The sequence below is a fragment of the Scyliorhinus torazame genome, chromosome 3 (assembly GCF_047496885.1).
Source record: "Scyliorhinus torazame isolate Kashiwa2021f chromosome 3, sScyTor2.1, whole genome shotgun sequence".
Classification (NCBI taxonomy): domain Eukaryota; kingdom Metazoa; phylum Chordata; class Chondrichthyes; order Carcharhiniformes; family Scyliorhinidae; genus Scyliorhinus; species Scyliorhinus torazame.
This window is the reverse complement of record NC_092709.1, coordinates 335253339-335278521: the sequence shown is the minus strand read 5'-3', so window position 1 is coordinate 335278521 and position 25183 is coordinate 335253339. Positions and strand designations below refer to the sequence as shown.

The 25183-nt window shown below is 48.2% G+C and overlaps 2 protein-coding genes across 5 annotated transcripts in view; one reads left to right on the top strand and one right to left on the bottom strand.

The window, feature by feature from the left end:
* LOC140409300 (dedicator of cytokinesis protein 2-like) overlaps nucleotides 1–25183 on the bottom strand; it is a 1572852-nt gene that overhangs the window by 966377 nt on the left and 581292 nt on the right. Inside the window, exon 27 of the mRNA XM_072497681.1 lies at nucleotides 2999–3094. Coding sequence (XP_072353782.1) covers nucleotides 2999–3094 — 96 coding nt within the window. The remainder of the gene's footprint in view (nucleotides 1–2998; nucleotides 3095–25183) is intronic.
* LOC140409301 (INSYN2B protein-like) overlaps nucleotides 1–25183 on the top strand; it is a 275422-nt gene that overhangs the window by 191753 nt on the left and 58486 nt on the right. The gene's annotated exons all lie outside the window — the stretch shown is intronic.

The window sequence follows — 25183 nt, the reverse complement described above, 5'->3', positions numbered from 1 at the left end:
AAAATCCGCGAGGTATTTTATTTCAATAAATGGTAGTTTGAGAGCAAAATCTGATTTTTTTTTTGCAATGCCTGAGAGCCTCACTGTTGCTATAAAAATGGTCGGAGAGGCCAGGCTATGGAAATCCCGCCCCGAATGTGGCTCATGCCTTTTTCATGGGGGCGGGAATGGGCCTCGGTCAATATTCAAACTTGCATGCCGATATAAAAGAACAACTGCCTCCAGTCATGTTCGATGTTTATTAGCCAGGAGTCGGAAACATAAGGGGCTGGATTCTCTGATTTTGAGGTGATGTCTGGAGCATGTGTCTAGTATTACGCTGAAAAGGTTGGCGCCGCCCCAGTACCGATGCCCCACCCGGTGGGGGGCTAGCAGCTGCGCCACGTAAAGCCCTCGGCGTTCCTGACAGAAATGGCTGGAGAATTGCAGGGTCCGTGGCCGCGCACACACACGGCGGCGACCTGCAGCGGTCCCGCCGTACAACATGGCGCCAGCCGCGCGCAGACCTGGCCTGCCAGATAGTGCACCGTGTAACCTGTTATCGACACATTTTTAATGGTGTGATGAATCCCAATGCTTTCTTAATAAAGATTAACCACTTGGTTGAAATGTTTGCTCTTATACAGGATTATATAGTTGAAGGAATGTAAATAGAGCGATTGGTTTTATGAATGAGTTTTTTTTTAAATGCAGTCTACAATAAACACTTGGAACTGTATTTTATTTAATCTCAACATGGCTCCTGAGGTCTGCCCATGGTGGATACTGGATGAGGTGGCTTGGTTGACGTAAGCAAAAGGGTGGAGGATGGGGAGGGAATGGCAAGGCATTAAATTGGCCATGATTAAAGGGCCCTAGGTTGGCATTGAAGGTATGAGGGGCCATGGGGGTTGGGCAGATGGGCATTGATTGGTAAAAAACGTGAGAGCTCTTGTTGAGTTGAGCAGAGGAACATTTGTTGGCATGGAGAGTATGGGGGGCCATGGAGGGTTGGTGGGGGTCATGAGGTGGCATGAGTTGGTTGGGTTGGGGCATGGCGAATGTATGGGGGGGAGGGAGTGAGAGTATGTGAGGGCCGAAGGTTGTTTTACTGTTTTTTCTAAACATAGTGCCGATGCACTGAGGGGACCTCCACCCATCCCACCGTTGCATCTGACAGCCTCAACATCATGTCCGACATCTCTCGGCCCACCTTCCGGAGAACCCTGCCACCCTGAAGCAAAGATTTCAACCTCAGGGCATTTTCTCTCGGGTTGGGTTTGTGGAAGCAGGGAAGGACTGATCTCTGGTCCCGTAGGTGAATATCCAGGTCCAAGTGTGTGCTTAAATTCAATACTGGCTGTCAGTTTTTAAATTTACTTGCTGATACTTATAAAAATGGAAATTATTCTCTTTTCTACACTTGCAATAAACAAGCCGAACATACAAAATTCCTGTTTTTAGATCAGAAACGGTTACTGAGTTCTGAGGGAAATAAATGAATTCCGTCGTAATATGAAGCTTAAAATTTAATATTTAAGCATTTCATCACCTTGAATGTTCTTGTTAGTTGCAGAAGAATTTAATACCTTGCACATTTCCTACATCATAAATTGAACAGTACGCACATTAAACCAACGCTTAATGGGATTGTACCAATATCAGAGGTACTAGCACATTAATGTCAAGAAGTGCAATTAACCTCGGAAAATAATACGATTAATATTAAAACAAAAACACCTGAGGGGACTAGGATCGATCCGCAGAATAAGTCGACCATGAGAACACTACTGAGAATCAAACAACTGTATTGAAGTTCTGGTGAGATCTGAGAATCCTCCGGCCGTCCACAGGTGGCGGGATTCTTAGGTTGGGAGCAGAGAATTCCGCCCCTAAAGTGACTCTGTCTCCAGCTCCACCGATATTGCCAGACCTGCTGAGCATTTCCAGCGTTTTCTATTTTCATTGTCAAAATGCCTCAGATTTTGCCAACTCTAAGTCAGAACCTGCTGTGAAAACAAAGTACTTTCCATTTCAGGCCACCTCTTCCACCGTCTCAATGTGCTAGATTGTCGCTGCTTCAGGTTTTGCCCGAAGTAGGTCCTCCCTATCTTCAGGTCTGCTACAGAAAACTTGCAAAGAGGTTTGCGATGTCTTTTGGGAGCTGGGTTGGGCCATCAATGAGGTTAGTTTGAAATGACAGTGCGATTGAGGCATGAGATCCTCTAGCAATATATATGTAGCAATGTAGGTTTTAACGCAAGAGTACATATACCCAGACACTAAACTATTTCAAAGCACCTACCTTCATCCAGCTCCCAGTGATCAAGTTGCAGAAATCTAAATAGAGTATCACCTCGATCCTGCAGTCATTTCAACAAGGATGTTTCAGGGACAATTCATTTATAGACTTTGTGCAATTAATTCCCCACATTTTCCCTGCTTGCAACCATTATCCTGAACATCGGTCCTGGATCCATAGTTCAACTCATTCAAGGCCTCGGACCTTCAGCGGCCATATTCAATCCAATTGCCAATGAGTTATGAAGCCAGGCCAGGCCAGTCCTAAGTTATTTTTCATCTTGTCATGCGGATCCCTTTTCAATCACTATAATGATTATGGCACAAGGTGTGATAAATCCTCACAAATACAAGGACCAGCCAAACTTAATGAAGAATGTTAGCTTTGCAAAATACCGGGAAGTCGAAAGGAAACCAAAGTGAATTATTATTTTCTCCTTCGCCAGTGAGGGGCCAGATCTGATTGCACTGGGAAGGTTCTGTTTCATCACTTCCTGTGACCATCACGAGGACTCACATTCAGCTCAAATGATTCTGTCAATATTTTAACAACACTGGAATGACAATAGCTCCTTGAAATAGCAGTCACAACATCAATACAAGTCAACTAGCTCACCAAACCAAAATAAGCAAAAGCATTTTTCATATCGTCTGACGTTGCACATTCTTTCTAAAACGTCCCGGAAGCAGGGAGTCAATAACTGCAGGAAGTACTTACGATGAGGCTGTGGTCTCTTCCGAGCCCGATAACCATCTGGTTCACGCTCCTAAGTAGCTTGTCCATGATGTCCTGAATATCCCGATCTGGGTTTCCCTAGAAGGCACAATATTGGATTGTGTGAAGGCCACATTGAGGGTGCCAACTCTCCAGGACTGTCCGGGAATCACCAGGAATCTTCCGGACCAGCAACCAAGAAGAAAGCACCTTGGGGCCTAAATCAAAATAGTGAGTTTGTTTTCTATTTTCTTGGAACATGTTTTTCAAAGTATTGGGTATTTATGGAACTTTCAAGTCCCATCCAATCAGTAAGGGACTCTCGGGCACTCAATGGGCATGGGAAGGTGTAGACCACAAGGATAGACACATCAGGCAACCACTAGCCTCCCTATCCCACTTCCATTCCAGCCATTAAATACAGGGTGGACTGTCATTCCATTAGGATTAGGAGTCGACTGTTCAACCATCAGGCCTACTCTACTGCTTGGTTAGATTATGCCTGACCTTCACCGCAAAACCCATTGACCCACCTTGTCCCTGTATCCCCAAGTAGATTTCCATGGAGCAAGGGTGAGTACATGGAATTGAAGTGCAAATCAGCCATGATCTGACTGAGTCATGGAGCAGGTTTGAGGGGTGCAATGTTCCTTTTATCCCGCTTGGGTTTTGTATCACTCTGCGATCCCACTGTCATTTTCGTAGAAACTTATGAGCGGCAAAAAAACTAAACTAACTCCCTTCGGAATACTGTACACTAATAAAGAGATTCATTAATAATGATAATTATTATTATTGTTACAAGTAGGCTTGCTTTAACACTGCAATGAAGTTACTGTGAAAAGCCCCATTAAGCCAGGAACCTCGGGCTGGATTCTCAAAAAAAATGGGGCTCTGTCCCCACGCCAGCGTAAAATCTACAGCTATTCTCATGCCTTGCAAGGGCTGAAGAGCCCCGGCAGCTTCCGCTGCGGATACGGGCCCCGCACTTCTGGCCGCATGTACGCTCATGCGCACGCCGCCTGCAACGGCCACTCCTTGCGCGATGGCGGACTCAGATTGCGGGCCCACCCCCCCCCCCGGAAATGGCGCATGCCCATGGACCGAGCCGTCTGATCGCTGCTCTGGCTACCCATGATGCCCCCACTCCCCACCCCCCTCCCCAGTGCTCGATCCGCCCGCCCCCACCTGGGCGGCCGCGGAATGAGTCCGCAGCCGCCACCCGAGAGTCCCGATGGCCAATACCGTCGGGAACTCGTCCAGTTTTGTCCGGAGAGTCGGGTGGGGGGGGGCCTTTGTCAATGGTCCCCTAGCCGCGCCGCGTAAATCGCGTTCGAGCGATTCTCCGGGGACCGGCAGTTACGATTTCCACGGAAAGATCAATTCTCTGCCTCCGCGCCAAGTGTGATTTTGCCGTGGGTCTGCGGAGAATCCCGCCCCCTATGTAAACTTTACCCAATGCTACTAACTTAATTTGGTTTTTTTTTTAGCCATTCAGATTTCCCAGTCCAAAAAATTATTTTAATAATCTAACAGGAATTGTTTGGTAGTGACAATGATAAAAGGGAAAATGGGTGCAAAGGTTGAGGAACATTTAAAATTTATTTTGATATTTTTTTCTCTCTCTTGGGGCTGTTGGCTCTTTATAAGTGTTCAAGGACAGGCCTTTCTCCTCCTTCACAAGCTCTTTCAAATAAATCAATACTGTTTCACTTTCTGGTAAACAGAAGCCAAGTTTAAGTGCAGTCTTGGAGGCAACAGAAGCCAACAAAATAAATGTTAACCCGTGGTGATTCACTGGAACTAATATACTACAGCATTCAGAAGAGGAAGGAAAAAATGTTCGGTTTTTTCAAGTGGGCATTTTGCGAAACTATTGCTCTGCTCCGATGCTGTTGAGCTTCTTGAGTTGTGTCAGCTGAACCTATCCAGGCAAGTGGAGGGTATTCCATCACAGCCCTGACTTGTGTTATGTTGACGGTGGGTTTGGGGAGTCAGGAAGTGAGTTACTCGCTGTAGAATTCCCAGCCTCTGACCTGCTCTTGTAGCTGCGGTATTTAATGTCATAATATGCACTCATGTTCATAATGAGACAGGCAGCGATGGACACGCACAGGAACCAATCACCACACAGAATACAAAACAACCAATCACCAGGCAGGACACTACAGGGTACATTACCAGTATAAAACATATGAGGCAGGAAGTCTCGGCCTCTTCGTACTGGTGATAGCTGTAGCAACAGTCAAGGTGCAATGTACAGTCAGCACCTACTACACATGGCACAGAGCAAGTCTGGGCAAGCCAGACCAAGGTTAACAAGCTTAGATTAACAGAATGTCGACCCACGGCGAACTGTGTACATTACTCGGCAAGTTCAATAAAGCAGTGTTGAACCATCTACAGCGTTGGAAGCCTGTTTTCAAGTGATACTGCATTGAGTTGCAGTCCGTGTTAATCCAACATATATAACTCATCATGGTACCAGGAAACTGAAACGACCGGACAGCAAGTAGCAAACAGCCAGCAGTATGGAAAAGATCCAGGCCCTTCTGCAGCTCCGGATCTCCGGCAACCGCGGCGCCAACTGGAGGGTCTTCAGACAGAAGTTCCTCCTCCACCTTGCGGCATCCGACCTTGAGGAAGCATCAGATGCCAGGAAAATCATGATGCTCCTGTCGACGGCGGGGGATCACGCCATCCACATCTTTAACTCGCTCACGTTTGCCCAAGGAGACGATAAAGCAAAGTTCCAGACCATTCTGCAAAAATTCGACTGCCACCGTGAAGTCGAGCTAAATGAGAGCTTTGAACGGTACATCTTCAAATAGAGGCTTCAGGGTAAGGACGAACCTTTTCACTCCTTTTTGACCCATCTCCGCATCTTAGCGCAGTCATGTAACTATGACTTGACTGCTGATTCCATGATCCGGGATCAGATTGTTTTCAGGGTCCATTCTGACTCGATGTGGGAGCAGCTCCTTAAAATCAAACGTATGACTCTCCCGATCACCATTGAAACGTGCGTTACCCATGATCATGCCAGAAATCGCGACTAGCACATCAAGGCGGTAGAAACGGCAAAACTAGCCTCCCACGAGGGAGAAAGTGTACAGGCCATCGCTAGGCTGCAGGGCCTGAGCATTGAGGAGAGTGGCCGTTTTGTGGGTTTCAGTGGCCGTTTCGCGGGCTTTCCATGGGGCCCCGCGCAGATGCACCGCGACTGGGAGGACAATGCGGCCGAAAACCCTACTGCGCATGTGCGAACGTCAGCCGACTGCACTGCGCAGGCGCGAAGGCGCACGGAACGCACTGACGTCAGCGTCATGATGTGCCAAAATTGTGGCTCTGCCCATTTAAAGCGGCAATGTCCAGCCAAAGGAAGGCGATGTCTACAATGTGGAAAACCTGGGCATTATGCGGCCTTATGCAGGTCCGCTCCACCGGTCAAAAGCCAGCGATCCCAGCTGCCACGCAGACCTGTCCACTGCATACAGCAAGGCATGCAGGACTCCGATCCCGAAAGCCCAACGGACCCAAATGATGACTGCCTCGAGTCTCCATATCAGGTGGGCATCATCACCGCACGTGAGAATGTCTCCTCCACTCCTGCGAAGCGCCTCTCAATCCTCCGCGTGGATTCTGGTGACGAATGGCGCGCTGTCGTTAAAGTGAATCAGTGCAGAATCCAATTCAAACTGGACACTGGTGCGTCTGTAAACCTCAGATCCCGGGCAGACCTCGGCAGCACCCGAGACCAACCCAAAATCCTTTTGCCAGCCTGCCAGCTCCTTGATTACAATGGCAATGCCATAGCTGCCAGTGGATCGTGTCATCTCATTGTATCCCATAAGGCAATCACGGCGACGTTAAGATTCGAGATTGTCTGGCCTGACAAGGCATCCCTGCTCGGTGCCCGTGCATGTAAACTCCTTAATTTGGTACAGCGAATTCATGCCATGTCCTCTGCACCTCCGACTGCCTCATCTCATGTGAATCCACAGGCTGACATAGACGACATCCTCACGCAATATCCCGATGTGTTCGATGGGATGGGCGCGCTCCCGTATCACTACTCAAGTCGGATGCCACCCCAGTCATTCATGCACCACGCCGGGTGCCGGCTCCTCTAAAGGATCGTTTAAAAGCGCAGCTGCAAGAGCTCCAAAGCCAGGGCATCATTTCAAGGGTCACGGAACCAACAGACTGGGTCAGCCCCATGGTCTGCGTGAAGAAGCCCTCAGGCGAAATACGAATCTGTATCGATCCCAAAGACCTCAATCGCAACATCATGAGGGAGCACTGCCCGATCCCGAAGCGGGAAGAATTAACCTCTGAGATGGCACATGCCAAATTCTTCACCAAGCTGGACACCTCACGTGGTTTCTGGCAGATACAACTGGACGACTCTAGCAGGAAGCTCTGCACGTTTAACACTCCGTTTGGCAGGTAGTTACAACCGCATGCCTTTCGGTATCATTTCAGCTTCCGAAGTCTTTCACCGCATAATGGAGCAAATAATGGAGGGCATCGAGGGTGTGCGAGTCTATGTAGATGAGGTGATAATCTGGTCCACGAGCCCCGAGGAGCACATAGATCGGCTCAAACAGGTCTTTAAAAGGGTCCACGAGAATGGCCTCAAGTTAAACAGGGCCAAATGCTCATTTGGTCTGTCATCAATCAAATTTCTGGGTGACCAAATATCCCAGCAGGGTGTGATTCCGACAAAGTAACGGCAATCAATGCCATGAAAACCCCAGAGAACAAAAAGGCTCCCTTCTGGGGATGGTGAATTTTCTGGGAAAATTCATTCCTAACATGGCATCCTACACCACAGCCCTCCGGCATCTAGTAAAAAAGACCACAGTATTCCAGTGGACACCAACACATCAAGCGGAGTGGATGGAGTTCAAGGCAAAGCTCACCACGGCCCCAGTCCTGGCGTTTTTTGACCCAACCAAGGAAACAAAAATATCCACGGACGCATGCTCGGACGGCATTGATGCGGTGCTCCTCCAGAAAGATGACTCCTCGTCCTGGGCTCCAGTGGCATACGCATCCAGGGTCATGACGCCGATCGAGCAAAGGTACGCACAGATTGAAAAGGAGTGCCTGGGTCTCCTAACAGGAATCGCGGATGCCCTATCCAGATCCATCACCACGCCCTGCGAACATCTGGACTTCATTCGCCAAATTGAGGCACAGGTGCAGATGTGCAGCAGCAACCTCCTGGCCACTGATGAACATGTCGTCCAGATATGAGCAGGAACTGCCAAAGACCCTCTGCTGCAAAGGGTAATGCACCACCTCGCAAATGGGTGGCGCAAGGGGCAATGCCCCCAGTTTTTTAATGTCAAGGATGATTTGATAGTCGTTGAAGGGGTCATTCTGAAACTGGATCGAATTGCATGCAACATGGCCTGCATAGCATGCAGGCCATGGGGCTCAAGCAGATCCATGAGGGTCACCTTGGAGTCAAGAAATGCCGACGCAGAGCTCAACAGGCAGTTTACTGGCTTGGGATCAGCCAGGACATCTCCAACATAGTCCTCAATTGCACCACATGCCAGAGATTCCAACCATCTCAGCCCAAAGAGACGCTCAAACAACATGAGCTTGTGACCTCTCCGTGGTCCAAGGTGGGAATAGACCTCTTTCATGCAAATCGGCGTGACTATGTACTTCTGATCGATTACTTTTTGAATTACCCAGAAGTTGTGAAGCTGTCGGACCTCACGTCAAAATCAGTCATCAAGGCCTGCAAGGAGACGTTAACCAGGCACGGTATACCACTCACAGTGATGAGCGACAACGGTCCATATTTCCACAGCTAAGAGTGGTCCAACTTTGCACAATCCTACCACTTCAAACCTGTCAGATCCAGTCCCCATTACCGCAGTCAAATGGGAAGGTGGAAAAAGGGGTCCACATTGTCAAGCAGCCGCTCTGCAAGGCTGCAGACTCTGCATCTGATTTTAACCTTGCACTGTTGGTATACAGGGCAACCCCTCTGTCGACTGGTCTGTCTCCGGCTCAACTATTCATGAATCGCAATCTGCGGACAACTGTTCCAGCCATCCACGTTCCAGACCTTGATCACTTCACGGTGCTAAGAAACGTGAGCGACTCAGGGACCAGCAGAAGATTACATATGATGCTCGTGCCACTGATTTGCCTGTGCTGGCTCCAGAAGATGTTCGCATCAAGCTGCCTGAGGGAGGTTGGTCAGCCCCAGCTGTTGTTGTACGACAGGCTTCCCCCAGGTCTTTTGTTGTTCGCATGGCTGATGGCTCCATTCTCAGGCGCAACAGAAAGGCACTGCGCAAAGTTGCCTGCCCACCACCACCTGACCACACCCCTCTGTATGTCGAGACGCCTCCTCCGGACATTTCAAACCACGAGCCCGCCAATCTGCCAGCAATCCCGCCTGTTGAGACGCTGGCGTCCCCCCCGACACTCTGAGGCGGTCGACAAGAATCCGTCACCCACCACAAAGACTGGACTTATAGGCTTTAACTGTGTAAATTGTGTTCACCTTGTTCTGTACATGCACGATAGACACCTTCCCATGTATATATGTTCACTCACTCACCATTTTGCACATAGTCACACATGTAAATACAAGCACACAGCCACAAGCATCCAAAATTTATTTAAAAAGTGGAGATGTCATAATATGCACTCATGTTCATAATGAGATACAGACAGACAGTGATGGACACACACAGGAACCAATCACCACACAGAATACAGAACAACCAATCACCAGGCAGGACACTACAGGGGACATTACCAGTATAAAACACACGAGGCAGGAAGGCTCGGCCTCTTCGTACTGGTGATAGCTGTAGCAACAGTCAGGGTGCAATGTACAGTCAGCACCTGCTACACATGGCACAGAGCAAGTCTGGGCAAGCCAGACCTAGGTTAGCAAGCTTAGATTAATAGAGTGTCGACCCACAGCGAACTGTGTACATTACTCGACTACTTTAATAAAGCAGTGTTGAACCATCTACAGTGTTGGAAGCCTGTTTTCAAGTGGTACTGCATTGAGTTGCAGTCCGTGTTAATCCAGCATAAATAATGCATCAATTAAATGACTGGTCCAGTTCAGTTTCCAGTCAATGGTCCTCTCCAGATTGTTGATGGTTCATCATTCAGCGATGGTATTGAGTGTCTAAAAAGAGTGGTGGTTAGTTCACCCTGTTGGAGATGTCATTCCCTTGTTCCCATGTGGCACGAATGTTACTTGTCACTTCCCAGCTCGAGTGTTGTCCAGAGGCTGGATTATCCCATTCGAAGCAGGATCTTGAGGCAGGATTTTACACAGGGTTGGGGTCTTAATGAACCTAGTGATAGATGTGCTCCACAATTCTCCCCAGGAGAATCTGGCCCCAGGTCTTGCTGTGTGCGGGCAAGGACTGCCTAGGTACCTAAGGCATTGCAAAAAGAGCTGAACGCTGTGAACCCAACAGGGATCTCACTTCTGAACCTATGGTGAAGGGAAGGTCACTGAGGAAGCTGAAGAAAGCTGAGGCTTAGGATGTAACCCTGAAGAACTCCTGCTGGTTACACTCGGATCTTAGACGATCGTACACCAACAACCACAACCATCCCCACGGTGTCAGCTTTGTGCTCGTTTTCCTCCACTGCTTGAAGTTAAAATCAGCCCTTTTCAGTTCTTAAGTGGTTAACTGGAACCAATTCTTATTTTCAAACTCACAGCCACAAACAGCACCACAGCCACGACCTCCAGAGGTTCAAGGGTATAATAACCATTAAAAGGGACGGATATCTGATACTTTATCCCTCAGTCGCTCTATCATTATAGAATGATCACTCCAATTATTTCAGGTGGCATTTAGAATAGGATTAGCCTTGATTGCAGCTGAGAAGGTGCTGACTGCCTCGTGAGCAAAGGTTGACAGCATGTGTCAATCTGTGGTTGACATTCGGAACATCCAGCAAACAGGATTTACTTCATTTCAGACTTCCAAAATATATTGATGTCCTCATACAACCTGAACCCCTGCTGTTTGTTCATTTGCTTTGCATGTAAATTATTGTGCAGGAACAATGTCCCTCAGGCTCATAGGCAGGCTATTAATGAAATACATGTGCCTCGCTACAATTACATCCATCCTCCTGCAGTTGTGTGTTCTGTCTGACACACAAACTACACAGAAACAGAGATGAGAGTAATTCTACAGATGATAAATATGTACAGACAGAAGGATACATGTAGAGGCACAAGAATTGTTTAGGAAGGCGAGGAGGCTGAGCGTGTTCTTATTTATATGATCCTTTCCCTTAGTCCCTTCCCTCCACAGAAGTGCATCCAATTTAGATTCTCTGCTTCAGTTGATTTCCCTGATAATTAACTCTGCAATTTCATTCCAATTTGGGTGTGAAAATATCCCATGAAATCCACAATCTCTCCTAATCAGGGTGCATTGGAGCAGTCTTCAGGTTACTGGACTTATGATTCGGGCATGGGAGCTATGACCTGAAAAACACAAGGCAGTCGGCGCATGGGAGCGATGTGCAAGGTGCTCTGCAATAGCTAGCCGAGGTTCTTTTGGCAGCAGCTTCCAAGCCGGCAACCTCTACCACTTAGAAAGGCAAGGGCAATAGCTGTGTGGGAATAGACTTGGAAATATACCGCCGTTCCTTCACTGCCGCTGGGTCAAAAACCAGGAACCCCCTCTCTCACAGCTCTGTGGATGTCCCGATCCATGGATTGCAGCGGCTCAAGAAGGAGGCTCACCATCAACTCCTCGCTGGGCAATTAGGGATGGGAGAAAAATACTGGTCTATCCAGCGATGCCCACATCCCCTGGATGAGAGAAAAAAAAGGCCATTTGAACCCAGTTTGAAAATAAATTATTGAAGTTCAAAGTTGTTTTCAGTAAAATAATAACAATAATAATCTTTATTATTGTCACAAGTAGGCTTACATTAACACTGAAATGAAGTTACTGTGAAAAGCCCCTAGTGGCCACATTCCGGCACCTGTTTGGGTACACCGAGGGAGAATTCAGAATGTCCAATTCACCTAAGAGCACATCTTTCGGGACTTGTGGGAGGAAACCGGAGCACCCGGAGGAAACCCAGGTAGACATGAGGAGACTCCGCGCAGACAGTGACCCAAGCCAGGAATCGAACCCGCTTCCCTCGCGCTGTGAAGCCACAGTGCTAGCCACTGTGCTACTGTTCCGCCCAAACTGAACAGGGAACATTTAACTGTCATAAAAACCCAACTGATGGAAAACCTGCTGAGCACACCTGGCCTAAGAGTGACGCTGGTCCCCCACCAACATACTTCGCTCAAACCCCTCATTCTCTTGTGTCAACAAGCTACTTTGCTCGCTTTCTAAATATTTTACAATACTAGGATGATGCCCCATTTTGTTGAAGAACCACAGGGGAGTATAGCAGGAGCTGAATATCCACTTGGTGGCAGTAGCGTTCCAGGGGACATGGAACAGGTTAGGGGAAAGCCCATTCCCGAAGCAAAAGAGGAAGGGAAGAGAACATACCCCAAAACAACCACTTGTGCAAACCACAAGGGGCACATCAGTGAAATCTGTGCAATATTACCTACTTGTAAGCCACATGGTCAAATCGTAAACCTTAACGAGGCCAGCGGTGTTGATGGGATTGGTTTAGCTCAGTGGACTAGACAGCTGGATTGTAATGCAGAACAAGGCCAGCAGCAAGGGGCTGTTTAGCACAGGGCTAAATTGCTGGCTTTGAAAGCAGACCAAGGCAGGCCAGCAGCACGGTTCAATTCCCGTAACAGCCTCCCCGAACAGGCGCCGGAAATGTGGCGACTAGGGGCTTTTCACAGTAATTTCATTTGAAGCCTTCTTGTGACAATAAGCGATTTTCATTTCATTTCATTTCAGTGCGGGTTCAATTCCCGTACCGGCCTACCCGAACAGGCGCTGGAATGTGGCGACTAGGGGCTTTTCACGGTAACTTCATTGAAGCCTCCCTGTGACAATAAAAGATTATTAATTATTAATGTGAAGATGGCAAAATGGAGTTGAGACCACACATAGGAAATAGGAACAGGAGTAGACCTTTCAGCCGCTCGAGCCATTCAATAAGAACATGGTTGATCATCTACCTCACTGCTATTTTCCCATACGATCTTCATATCCCTGAATGTCATTACTATCGAGAAATCCATTGACCTCTGTCTTGAACATACACAACAACGAAGCCTCCACACCCTCCGAGGGAGAGAATTCCAAAGATTCACCATGCTCTAAGTGAAAGAAAGCTACTTCAGCCCAGTCCTCAATCGCCTACCTCTTATTCTGAGACAATGCCCCCTAGTTCTCGACCTCCCAGCCTGGGAAAATGTCCTTCCTGTATCTATCAAGATCTTCCCCACGCACAAAGCCTGTCCAAATCCCCTTGAAGCCTTTATGCGTCATCCTCACAACTCACCCACCTAGTTTTGTGTCATCCGCAAACTTGTGGCATTTGTTCCCCACATTCAAATCATTGATATAGATTGTGAATAGCTGATGCCCAAGCACTGATCCTTGCGATATCTCAATAGTGACAGCCTGCCAACCTAAGTTGGATGTCGCTTGAGGCAGTGGAATTTGAAGCCAGGGCCAATTCTTGTGTTCTAATTAATTTCTCAAGGGACAAACAGATAAAGCTTTGGCTCGAGAAAGTCCTGCACAGCAGAGGTTGGACGAGACAACTCAGTCATTTTCACATTTGAGCATTTGACTCCATCAATGAGGACGGGCCAGACACAAGATATAATAATAATCTTTATTGTCACAAGTAGGCTTACATTAACACTGCAATGAAGTTACTGTGGAAAGCCCCTAGTCGCCACATTCTGGCACCTGTTCAGGTGCACAGAGGGAGAATTCAGAATGCCCAATTCACCTAACAAGCACGTTTTTCAGGACTTGTGGGAGGAAACCGGAGCACCCGGAGGAAACCCACGCAGATACAGGGAGAACGTGCAGACTCCGCACAGACAGTGACCCAAGCCAGGAATCGAACCCGGGACCCTGGCGCTGTGAAGCAACGGTGCTAACCACTGTGCTACCATGCCGCCCATAATCAATACCATCAGGAACACTACCACCTCCAAGTTCTGTGCCACGTCGCACCATAGCCCAATGTGGAAGTCTAGCCATTCCTTCATTGCCATGACTCCAAATCCTACCGAACAGCTTCGTCAAAGTAACTCATTGCATAAACAGCAATGATAAGAATAAAATCCCTGGCAACTTGTCAACGGCAACCGGAAGTGCACAATAAATGCTGAGCTTGCCAGAAACACCCACCCACCTCCTGAGAATGAATTACAAGAAACGACAGAATTTGGGAATGACTTTAAACTGATACTGCCTTGAAATATTTCACAGTTGGTGAGCAATCTCAGGGGACTAATTATATTCGGGACACCTTTCGATTCATGAGCAGAGTGAATCTGTAAAATGGAATTGTATGTACATTTGGATTTCTAATCTCTTTTAAATTCTGCCAAAAAAAACCAACATAAAAAGATCTGCTGCCTTTCATCTTTCTGTTGCAAGGAATGGCTTCAACAGGATGAAACAGAGGGATGGCATCATTTGCAAATCATGTTTTGCTGATTCACTGTTCGTTGAGACCCTGTTTCCAAGTGTCAGCCCTTTGAAGTTATACAGAGGTTCTAGGGCAACAAATAATGTTGCCTATTCAACTGCTGCTCCTCATCCTCCAACTTCCCTTCAACTAACTCCATCGACATATCGCTCTATTCCATTCTCCCTCTTGTGTTTATCCATATTCACCTCGTCTACACCTTGAGGTAGCAAGTTCTACATTCGTATCACTCTCGTGTGAAGAATTGTATCCCAAATTGCCTCTTGGATTTAGATTTATTGTCACTTGTACCGAGGTCCAGAGAAAAGTATTGTTCTGCATACAGTCCAGGCAGATTGTTCCATGCATGAAAACATAGAATAATGAAAATACATAAACATTGACTGCGGGTGAAGTTTCCGGTATGTGGCGCTACAATTGTAGAAAAGATGCACAGAAAGATCAGTTCAGTCCTTAAGATCAGTTCAGTCCATAAGAGAGTCATTCAGGAGTCTGGTAACAGCAGGGAAGAAGCAGTTTTTGAATCTGTCAGTGCATGTTCTCAGGCTTTTGTATCTCCTGCCCGATGGAAGAAGTTGGAAGAGAGAATAACTTGGGTGCGATGGATCTTTGATTTTGCTGCCCTCTTTCCCAAGCCAGCGGGAGGTGTAGATGGAGTCAATGGATGGGAGTCAGGTTTGTGTGATGGACTGGGCTGTGTTCACAATTCCCTGTAGTTTCTCATGGGCGGGCAGCACAAGTGGCTAGCACTGTGGCTTCACAGCGCCAGGGTGCCAGGTTAGATTCCCCGCTTGGTCACTGTCTGTGCAGAGGCTGCACGTTCTCCCCGTGTCTGCATGGGTTTCCTCCGGGTGCTCCGGTTTCCCCCACAGTCCAAAGACGTGCAGGTTAGGTGGATTGGCCATGCTAAATTGCCCTTAGTGTCCAAAAAGGTTAGGAGGGGTTATTTGGTTATGGCGATAGGGTGGAAGTGAGGGCTTAAGTGGGTCGGTGCAGACTCGATGGGCCGAATGGCCTCCTTCTGCACTCTATGTTCTATGTCTTAGGCCGAGCAGTTGCCACACCAAGCTGTGACGCAGCCAGATAGAATGCTTTCTCTGGTGGTGACTCTTATTATTGTTATTGACTCTTTTATATTTATGATAATAAAAATCTTTATTAGTGTCACAAGTAGGCTTACATTAATACTGCAATGAGGTTACTGTGAAAGTCCCCTAGTCGCCACATTCCGCTGCCTGTTCGGGTACACAGAGGGAGAATTCAGAATGCCCAATTCACCTAACAAGCACAACTTTCGGGACTTGTGGGAGGAAACCGGAGCACCCGGAGGAAACCCACGCAGACACGGGGAGAACGTGAAGGCTCTGCACAGTGACCCAAGCCTGGAATCGAACCCAAGGCCCTGTCGCTGTGAAGCAACAGTGCTAACCACTCTGTTACTGTGCCGGCACCCAGAAATGGTTTGCCACCCCAATTCCTTCCCACTCCTTGGGGTCTTGTCCTGATCCGAGGAATGTGCCTGACTCTGAGCTTTGCATGTTGATCCCGCTGCAGATCTCGTGACCATATTGCCCCGTACTCGGTTAACCTCCCCTTCCGCCACACTTTGAAGCTCAGTGGCACCTTTTTCGGCACACTCTGTCACCTGCACTCTTTCGATCGGTATTTCCAATGTAATTGTGGTCTCTGCCAGAAGCTTTTTCTGGATATTAAGGTTATGAATCCCACAAACCAGCCAGTCACGCAACATGTCACTGAGCGCGGTCCCAAACTCACAGTGCTCAGCAAGCTGGCGAAGCCTGGCTATGAAGTCGGGGACAGACTCTTCATGGTCCTTCACTGCAGAGTTTAACTTGTAACATTGGAGGATAATTGAGGGCCTTGAGTTTTAATATTCTTTAACCAATTTTTGGTCAACAGTCTTCGAGTCGGGTGCCTCTGGGGACGTGAGGTTCCTCATCAAATTATAGGGCTGGAGCCGGAAAACTCTCAGAAATATCACCTTCTGCTTGTCCTCGAATTTGATCTCGTTCATGGTAAAAAGAAATGAAGACCCATTGGTCAAGTGGGTCTAGTTTTCCAATGATAGACATTTCCACCCATGGTTTAAATGATTCAGACTCTTGCTGGAGCTTCTCTACTTTCTCAACTGCTCTTTTGTTCCCCCCTTGATTGACAACTGTCTGCTGCAATTGAAAACTTTTACCTTGTCACCAACCTGATGCCTCGAGACAAACAGTCGAGACTTCCAGGGGTTTATTGATGAAACGCAAAAGCAGTTAGATAACAGGCACAGAACACTATACAACAAATCTTTACTCTCCAGCTCCCTATTCCACACTGCCCCAGGGTCTTGCTCCCAGGGACCTACTCAAATTCCCCATTGGATCGGGTTCACACGCTCCCGTGTGAATGGCTGCAAGTGGTCACATGGTCAGTGGAGCTTGCCCCCTGAGAGGGCCCAAGCTACCACAAATCCCATGGCACGATGCCCAATTTTACAAACCGCCTGCCAACCCAGCCCAGGGACTGTAAAATCCAGCCCATTATGTTAGCCAGGCTGGTGCAGTGGGCAATGAAACTTAATTCAGAAAACTGTAAAGTGATACATTTAGTTTGGAAGAAATAACGATTATAATTCTAAAAGGGATGCAGGATGGAGGGACCTGAGGACCCATGTGCAGAAATCATTGAGGATGGCAGGGCATTTGAGGAAGTGGCTAATAAGGCTTACAAAGTCCTGGGCTTCATAATTCGAGCCTTAGCATGCAAAATACAGATTTCACCTTAACTGAAGCATTCGATTCCATTCAGGTCACCACACTTTCGGAAGGACATGAAAGCATTAGAGGGGACACAGGAAAGATTTGTGAGGGTAGTTTGAGGAAGAAAGGACTTCAATCATGTGGACAGTTTGGAGAAGCTAGGGCTGTTCTACTTGGTGAGGAAAAGGTTGAGAGGAATTTAATAGAGGTATTCAAGATCATGAGGGGTTTGAACAGAGCAGAGAGGGAGGCACTTGGGTGCGATCCAATGGATAAGCAGCTCGTCATGGCGCAACGTAACCAATAAAAGTCAGGAGGCCCCGCTCCCGGGATCTACCCGGCTCTTAACGCTTTACGAGATCCAATGGGATCTCACAAGACATTGCGATGTAAATCCCGCCCATAATGAGCAGGATCACTTTTTGGCAAATTTGCATATTGGAGCGAGACAGTCAGCCTCACTCAAATGTGCAGATTCCCGAGGTACCTGAGGCTTTGGGATTCAACCCCTTCACCTCAGAGACCTTGAGCGAGTGCTGTTCAGCGCTCAAAGATTGGCATCAGCCAATCCTTTTATGCCGGACTGTATGACCTGAAGCCAACAGATAGCACTGTTTCCCAGACCTTCCTGTCGACTATCACGGAGGTCATAGGCGACAGCGAGCTGGAAAACCTGGACAAACCACGAACTCTGGATGAGCTGACAAGGGCCGTCAAGTCCTTCGAGACGAGTAAAACTCCCGGAAGCGACGGCTTACCGGTTGAGTTGTATTCGACTCTGTGGGACTGGATGGGCCCAGACCTGCTGGAAGTGTACGAGAGTATGCTTCTAGAAGGCAGCATGTCAGAGTCCATGAGGAAAGGCATCATCACCCTCATCTACAAGCAGAAGGGGGAAAGGGAAGAAATTCGAAATTGCCGACCCATTTCACTGTTGAATGTGGATTACAAAATTCTAGCCAAGGTCATCGCCAATCGGGTCAGGTCTGCTCTGGAGTCGGTGATCCACCCTGACCAGACCTGTGCTGTACCCGGCAGGAAGATCTCTGATAGCCTCGCGCTACTCAGGAATACGATCGCCTACGTACAGGACAGGAGGGTGGACACCTGCCTCATCAGCCTTGACCAGGAGAAGGCTTTTGACAGAATACCGCACACCTACATGATGGATGTGCTCTCCAAAATGGGGTTTGGGGAGGGAATTCGCAATTGGATCAAACTGCTCTACACAAACATCTACAGCGCAGTCTCAATCAATGGGTGGGAATCAGAAAAGTTCCAGATCAAATCCGGAGTCAGGCAGGGCTGCCCTCTCTCCTCTGCCCTTTTTGTGTGCTGCATAGAACCTTTTGCCGAGTCCATCAGGAAGGATCCGGGTATAAGAGGAGTGATGATCCCAGGCAGTGGAGGCACGCAAGTCAAGGCCTCCCTGTACATGGACGACGTTGCCGTCTTCTGCTCGGATCCTGCATCTGTACGCAGGCTCTTGACCACCTGCGACCAGTTTGAACTGGCCTCGGGAGCCAAGGTAAACCGTGGCAAGAGCGAGGTCATGTTCTTTGGGAACTGGGCCGACCGGTGCTTTGTCCACTTCACTGTCAGGTCAGATTACCTGAAGGTGCTGGGGATATGGTTCGGAGCTGCTGGGGCGTGCACCAAAAACTGGGAGGAGCGCATAGCAAAGGCAAGGCAGAAACTGGGCTGGTGGGAGCAACGCTCCCTCTCCATTGCGGGCAAAACCCTGGTCATCAGGTGTGAGGCACTCTCGGTGTTACTGCACGTAGCGCAGGTCTGGCCCATTATCCGACCCTACGCCGCAGCAGTCACCCAGGCCATCTTCAAATTCATCTGGAGATCCAAGATGGACCGTGTCCGAAGGGACACCATGTACAAACCTCTGGAGAAGGGAGGGCGGAACGTACCCAACGCCTCCCTCATCCTGTTGGCCACCTTTGTGTCCAGCTGCATCAAGCTGTGCGTGGACCCCCAGTATGCAAACACCAAGTGTCACTACATACTGAGGTTCTACCTGTCCCCGGTGTTACGAAGGATGGGCCTGGCCTCATTGCCGCAGAACGCTCCAAGTAGTTGGACCGTACCGTACCACCTGTCCTTCGTGGAAAAGTTTTTGAAGAAAAACACCTTTGTCCACAAGGCAATGAAGCAGTGGTCAGCACGTAATGTCCTCGAGGCCCTCAGGGTAAAGGAGACCGTGAAAGACGTTGGATGGTTCCCTGAGCAGACTGCCAGAGTCATCTGGCAGAACGCCTCATCACCAGAACTTTCAAACAAGCACCAAGATCTAGCTTGGCTGGTGGTGAGAAGGGCCCTCCCTGTCAGATTCTTCATGCACACCCGAAGGCTCTGCGCCAATGCACGCTGCCCTCGGAGTGGCTGTGGAAGAAATGAGACGGTCACACACCTCCTTGTGGAATGTGTCTTTGCAAAGAAGGTCTGGAGAGAGATGCAGTGGTATTTGTCAAGGTTCATCCCGAGCAGCTCTGTGACACAGGACTCTGTGCTCTACGGACTGTTTCCAGGGACTCACACCGAGGCAAACATCAACTGCTGCTGGAAGGTCATCAACTCGGTGAAAGACGCTCTTTGGTCTGCCCGAAACTTGCTGATCTTCCAGTGCAAAGAGCTGTCCTCGACCGAGTGTTGCAGACTGGCACATTCCAAGGTCCAGGACTACGTGCTGAGGGACGCACTCAAGCTTGGGGCAGCTGCCGCCAAGACCGCTGTGTAAGGTCTTACCAGCAAATGTACACCGAGGGGTGGGGAACAGTGTAAACCCTCCTCGGTCTAGGTCATTAAGACTCCAATGTATAAAAGAAACATGATAATGTAAATGTTTAAGAAGGAATTGTAACGTAAAGAGTGATATGTGTGTAATGTTATCAAAATTGAATGGAAGAAAGTCAAGAGATTGTGTAACTCTGATGGAAATGTAGTCAAGACAATTCGAAATGTTCTGTAATATTTAGTATAGATTTTATGAATAAAGTATATTATTTTGAAAAAAAATAAAAATCCACAAGCGAGGGCCAGGCGGAATGGCACTTGTGTGGGTCTCCCAGGGATCAGAGGCCCTTTGGGCTGTATGCCATTGGGCAGGGTGATGCCCTGGCACTGCTGGTGCTACCTGGGCACCCTGGCAGTGCCACCTAGTTGCCATACTGGCACTGCGAAAATGCTTGCCCAGGTGGCATTTCTAGCAGGCATGGGCACTGCCAGGGTGCCAGTTTGGCATTTTTTGCATGCGCATGATCTGGCTGGAGATGTTGTTTGGGGGGGGGGGGGGGGGCAGGGACCCTCCAAAAGTGCCATTTACAGATGGCGTCCCAATCTCTCATTACACTGGGGAGCTCCGGAGAGCAGATCTCTCCAGTGTACAAAATGGGGCTATGTGTGACCTCGGCCGCACGTTCCCGGCTGAGGCACCTCATACAACGTGAGTCGCGTTGAATAGGCATGTGTTTCTCAGCGCGGCCAAACGTGCTCGCTATGGGACTTTTTTCCCATTTACTCGAATCGAGCCCACTGTTGCCATTGGTAAAAGTGTATTGAACCCCGAGGGCATGGTTCTAAAGTGACTGGCTAAAGGCGACATGAGGAAAAATATTTTTACACGGCGGGCAGTTTGTGTCTGGAATGCGCTACCTGAGCATGTGGCGGAGGCAGGTTCGATCATGGCTTTCAAAAGGGATTGAATAACAGTCTGAATGGGAAAACATTGGGCGGCGGGGAAAGGACAGGTGAATGGGCCGAGCTGAGTTGCTCTCACAGGGAGCTGACAAAGGAATGTCTGGCTGAATGATCTCTTTCTAAAATGCTGCAACCATTTTATGATTTTGTAGAAATTGGGTTAGGCCACACTTATTTCGTATTCACAGAATGTGAGTGTCGCTGGCAACTTTTATTGCCCATCCCTAATTGCCCTTTAGAAGGAGGCGCTGAGTCACCTTCTTGAACCACTGCAGTCCACGTGGTGTAGGTCAACGCAGAGTGCTATTAGGCAGGGAGTTTCATACTTCTGACCCGATGACATTGAAGGAACAGCGATATATTTCCAAGTCAGGGCGTTGTGTGACTTGGAAGGGAAATTGCAAAGAGTGGTGTTCCCATGTGCCTGCTGCCCTTGTCCTTCTAAGTAGTAAAGGTTGCATGTTCGGAAGCTGCTGTCAAAAGAGCCTTGGCCATTTGCTGCATTACATCTTATACATTGTACACACTGATCCTGCTGTGTGCTGGTGGTAGAAAGAGTACTGACAACCGTTCTGGTCTCCATACTGTGAAAAGGATACAGAGGCAAATGAGAAGGGGCAAACAATAATCTACCAGAATGATATCAGATCTGATAGGTCATTCCTGTCTTTAAAGTTGGCTCTCTCTCTCTACAGCATAGAAGACAGATAGGTGATCTGAACAAAGTCTTTAAGACCATGAATAGGACATATGTAGAGAAGATGTTTCCACTCATGCGGGGAAGCGAAACCAGGGGCGATAACCAGGGGTGCCATGTAGGACAGTGGTTAGCACTGTTGCTTCACAGCGATTAAGCAGGATAGTAGAGTTTGCCCACCAGGATGTCTGCTCATGTGAAGCTGCACTTCTTCAAGTTCCTTCAGTAGAGGAGGGGAGGAATTTGGGATTGGGAACAGGAAGCAACTCATGGCTTAGCCCTATAATCATAGAACAGAATCTACAGTATAGACGGAGGCCATTCGGCCCATTGAGCTTGCACCAGCCCTTGGAAGAACACTCCACCTAAGCCCACATTTCCACCCTATCCCCGTAACCCCACCTAACCTTTTTTTCAGGATACTCATGGCAATTTAGTCGGGCCAATCCATCTAACCTGCACATCCTTGGACTGTGGGAGGAAGCGGGAGCACCCGGAGGAAACCCCCACAGACACGGGGAGACTCCGCACAGGCAGCGATCCAAGCCGGGAATCGAAGCTGGGAACCTGAAGCTATGAAGCAACTGTGCTAACCACTGTGTTACCGTTCTGCCCAGGGTTGATAGCGGGAAGCACGTCTCCACACAAAAGGTGGCAGAAGTTTGGTTCGAAAAGCTGTTGCAGTGGGTTAGGTGGAAGTTGGGGTGGGGTGGGGGTGTGGGGTGGGGTGGGGGGGTAGTGTGGGGGGGTGGTGTGGTGGTCATTTGAACTCTGAGATAGATAGATTTTTATTTGACAAGTGTGTTAAGGATTATGGAACCATGAGGGGTAGGTGGAGTTGGCCTGTGATCGACCAGGTGGAATGGCGAAACAGGCACAAGAGACTCAATGGCCTGCTCCTGCCCCTTTGTGCTATGCAACATAAACAGTACTCAACTTGTATGAGATTACAGCCAGGCAGTGACAACAAGTTCCTCTGTAGCATTGAGACAAATCATGCTGCACTCATTCATCAAGTAGGGTTTTACTGAACGACTGGCAATGTATTTTAGTGATTTTGTGATGAGAATTTTTTTTTGCTTAAGTTTTTTTGTGCTTTCCACAGTGATGGATGTCAGTTCTAGAGAATGGGACATGGTGTCCGGATCAACCACAGGTTATATTCCTACATAATGAATGGGTACTGTAAGAATGGCAGTGACGGTGCTGCTGAATGCATCACTGATTCATCCCTGTGGTTCTATAGAGAACGAATGTGTTCCGTCTCCGTGGGATAGAGACGCCAAGGGACACCATGGAACCGTGGAAACGTTGCGATGCAGAAAGAGGCCATTCAACCCACCGTGTCTGTGCCGGCCAAAAAGAGAAAGAAGAAACTATTCGTTCATTTTAATCCCCCTTTCCAGCACCTGGTCGGTAGCCTTGCAGGTCTCCGCACTTCGGATCCAGGTACCTTTAAATGTTGAGCTTTTCATCTTCAACCACCAACTTAGGCAGTGAATTCCAAATGCCCACCACCCTCTGTGTAAAAAGGATTTTCCTCATGTTTCTTCTAACCATAGAATTTACAGTGGTATTTACAGTGGAAAGAGCACCTATCTAAGCCCACACCTCCACCCTATTGGGTTACGGGATAGGGTGGTAGTGAGGGCTTAAGTGGGTTGGGGCAGGAAGACTCGATGAGCCGAATGGACGCCTTCTGCACTGTATGTTCTATCCCCGAAACCCAGTAACCCCACTTAACCTTTTTAAACACTAAGGACAATTTAGCATGGCTAATCCACCTAACCCGCACATCTTTAGACTGTGGGAGGAAACCGAGCACCCGGAGGAAACCCATGCGGGCACGGGCAGAACGTGCAGACGCCTCACAGTCAGTGACCCAAGCCGGGAATCGAACCTGGGACCCTGGAGCTGTGAAGTAACTGTGCTAACCACTGTGCTGCCGTGCAGCCCTGTTAGCATTGTAGCTTCACAGTGCCAGGGTCCTAGGTTCGATTCCCGGCTTGGGTCACTGTCTGTACGGAGTCTGCACGTTATTCCCGTGTCTGCGTGGGTTTCCTCCGGGTGCTCTGATTTCCTCCCACAAGTCCCGAAAGACGTGCTGTTAGGTGAATTGGACATTCTGAATTCTCCCTCAGTGTACCCGAACAGGCGCCAGAATGTGGTGACTAGGGGATTTTCACAGTAACTTCACTGCAGTGTTAATTTAAGCCACTTGTGACACTTATTAAACCTTCTACCAATCACCTTAAATCTATGCCCCCTCGTAACTGACCCCTCAGCTAGGGGGGAACAGGTCATTCCAGTCTACCCTGTCTAGGCCCCCTCATAATTTTGTGCACCTCATTAAGGTTACCCCTCAGCCTCCTCTGTTCTAAGGAAAACAACCCTATCCTATCCAATATAAAAGCAAATTACTGCGGATGCTGGAATCAGAAACAGAAACAGAAAATACTGGACAAACTCAGCAGGTTTGACAGCATCTGTGGAGAGAGAAGGGAGCTAACGTTACCTTCCTAATTTCCATTTTTACTTCACCCTGTACTTTCCATACACCTCTAGACTTTCTAGTATTGAGTATTTTGCGGCTGTCATAAGCTTTCTTTTTCTGCTTTATCTTGGCCTGTGTGTTTCTCGATAACCAGATGTGACAGGACCACCTTTTTTCTTTGCGGGGATGTGTCTACACTGTGCCTGCAGAGTTTCACCTTTGAAAGCTGCCCACTGCTTTGTCACAGATTTTCCTTCTAATAGCTGTATCCAATTCACTCTTGCCAGCTCATCTCTCCGCTTTGCAAAATTTCCCTCAGTTTCGTACTTTTACTCCTATTCTATCTTTGCCCTTTTCCATAAGTTAAGTCTAACTACATTATGATCACTATCTACAAAATGCTCCCTCCCCCCCTCATACTTCATCCACTTGCCCAGTTTTATTTCCTAAGACTAAATCTAGAATTATGCTCCCTCTCGTTGGGCTTGTTACATGCTGACTAAAAATATTTTCTTGAATGCAGTTCAAGAATTTTGCACCATCTGCGCCCTTCACACCGTTTCGTATCAGGGTAGTGAATGTTATCAGTCAATCAAAATGTCAGAAACGGTCTCAGTGCTTTCTTGTGAATGTCCTTCAGAAGGACCCAGGACCAATCTAACAAGAACAGCAGTTCTTCAGGCAGAATAAAATCAACAAAGGCTGCTTCACCAGAACACCGGAAATGTGAGAAATGAGTGAGCAATGTTGGGCCATCAAAATTCATCCAAACAAAGAGATGGACTGGGGCAGACCATCAGAACCAGCAAATACAGCTAGTTAACTGAACCTCACACAATCTAAGCACAGTTGTCACTCATTGCCTTGTCCTCAATAGTCTTGGCAACGCATCTCTA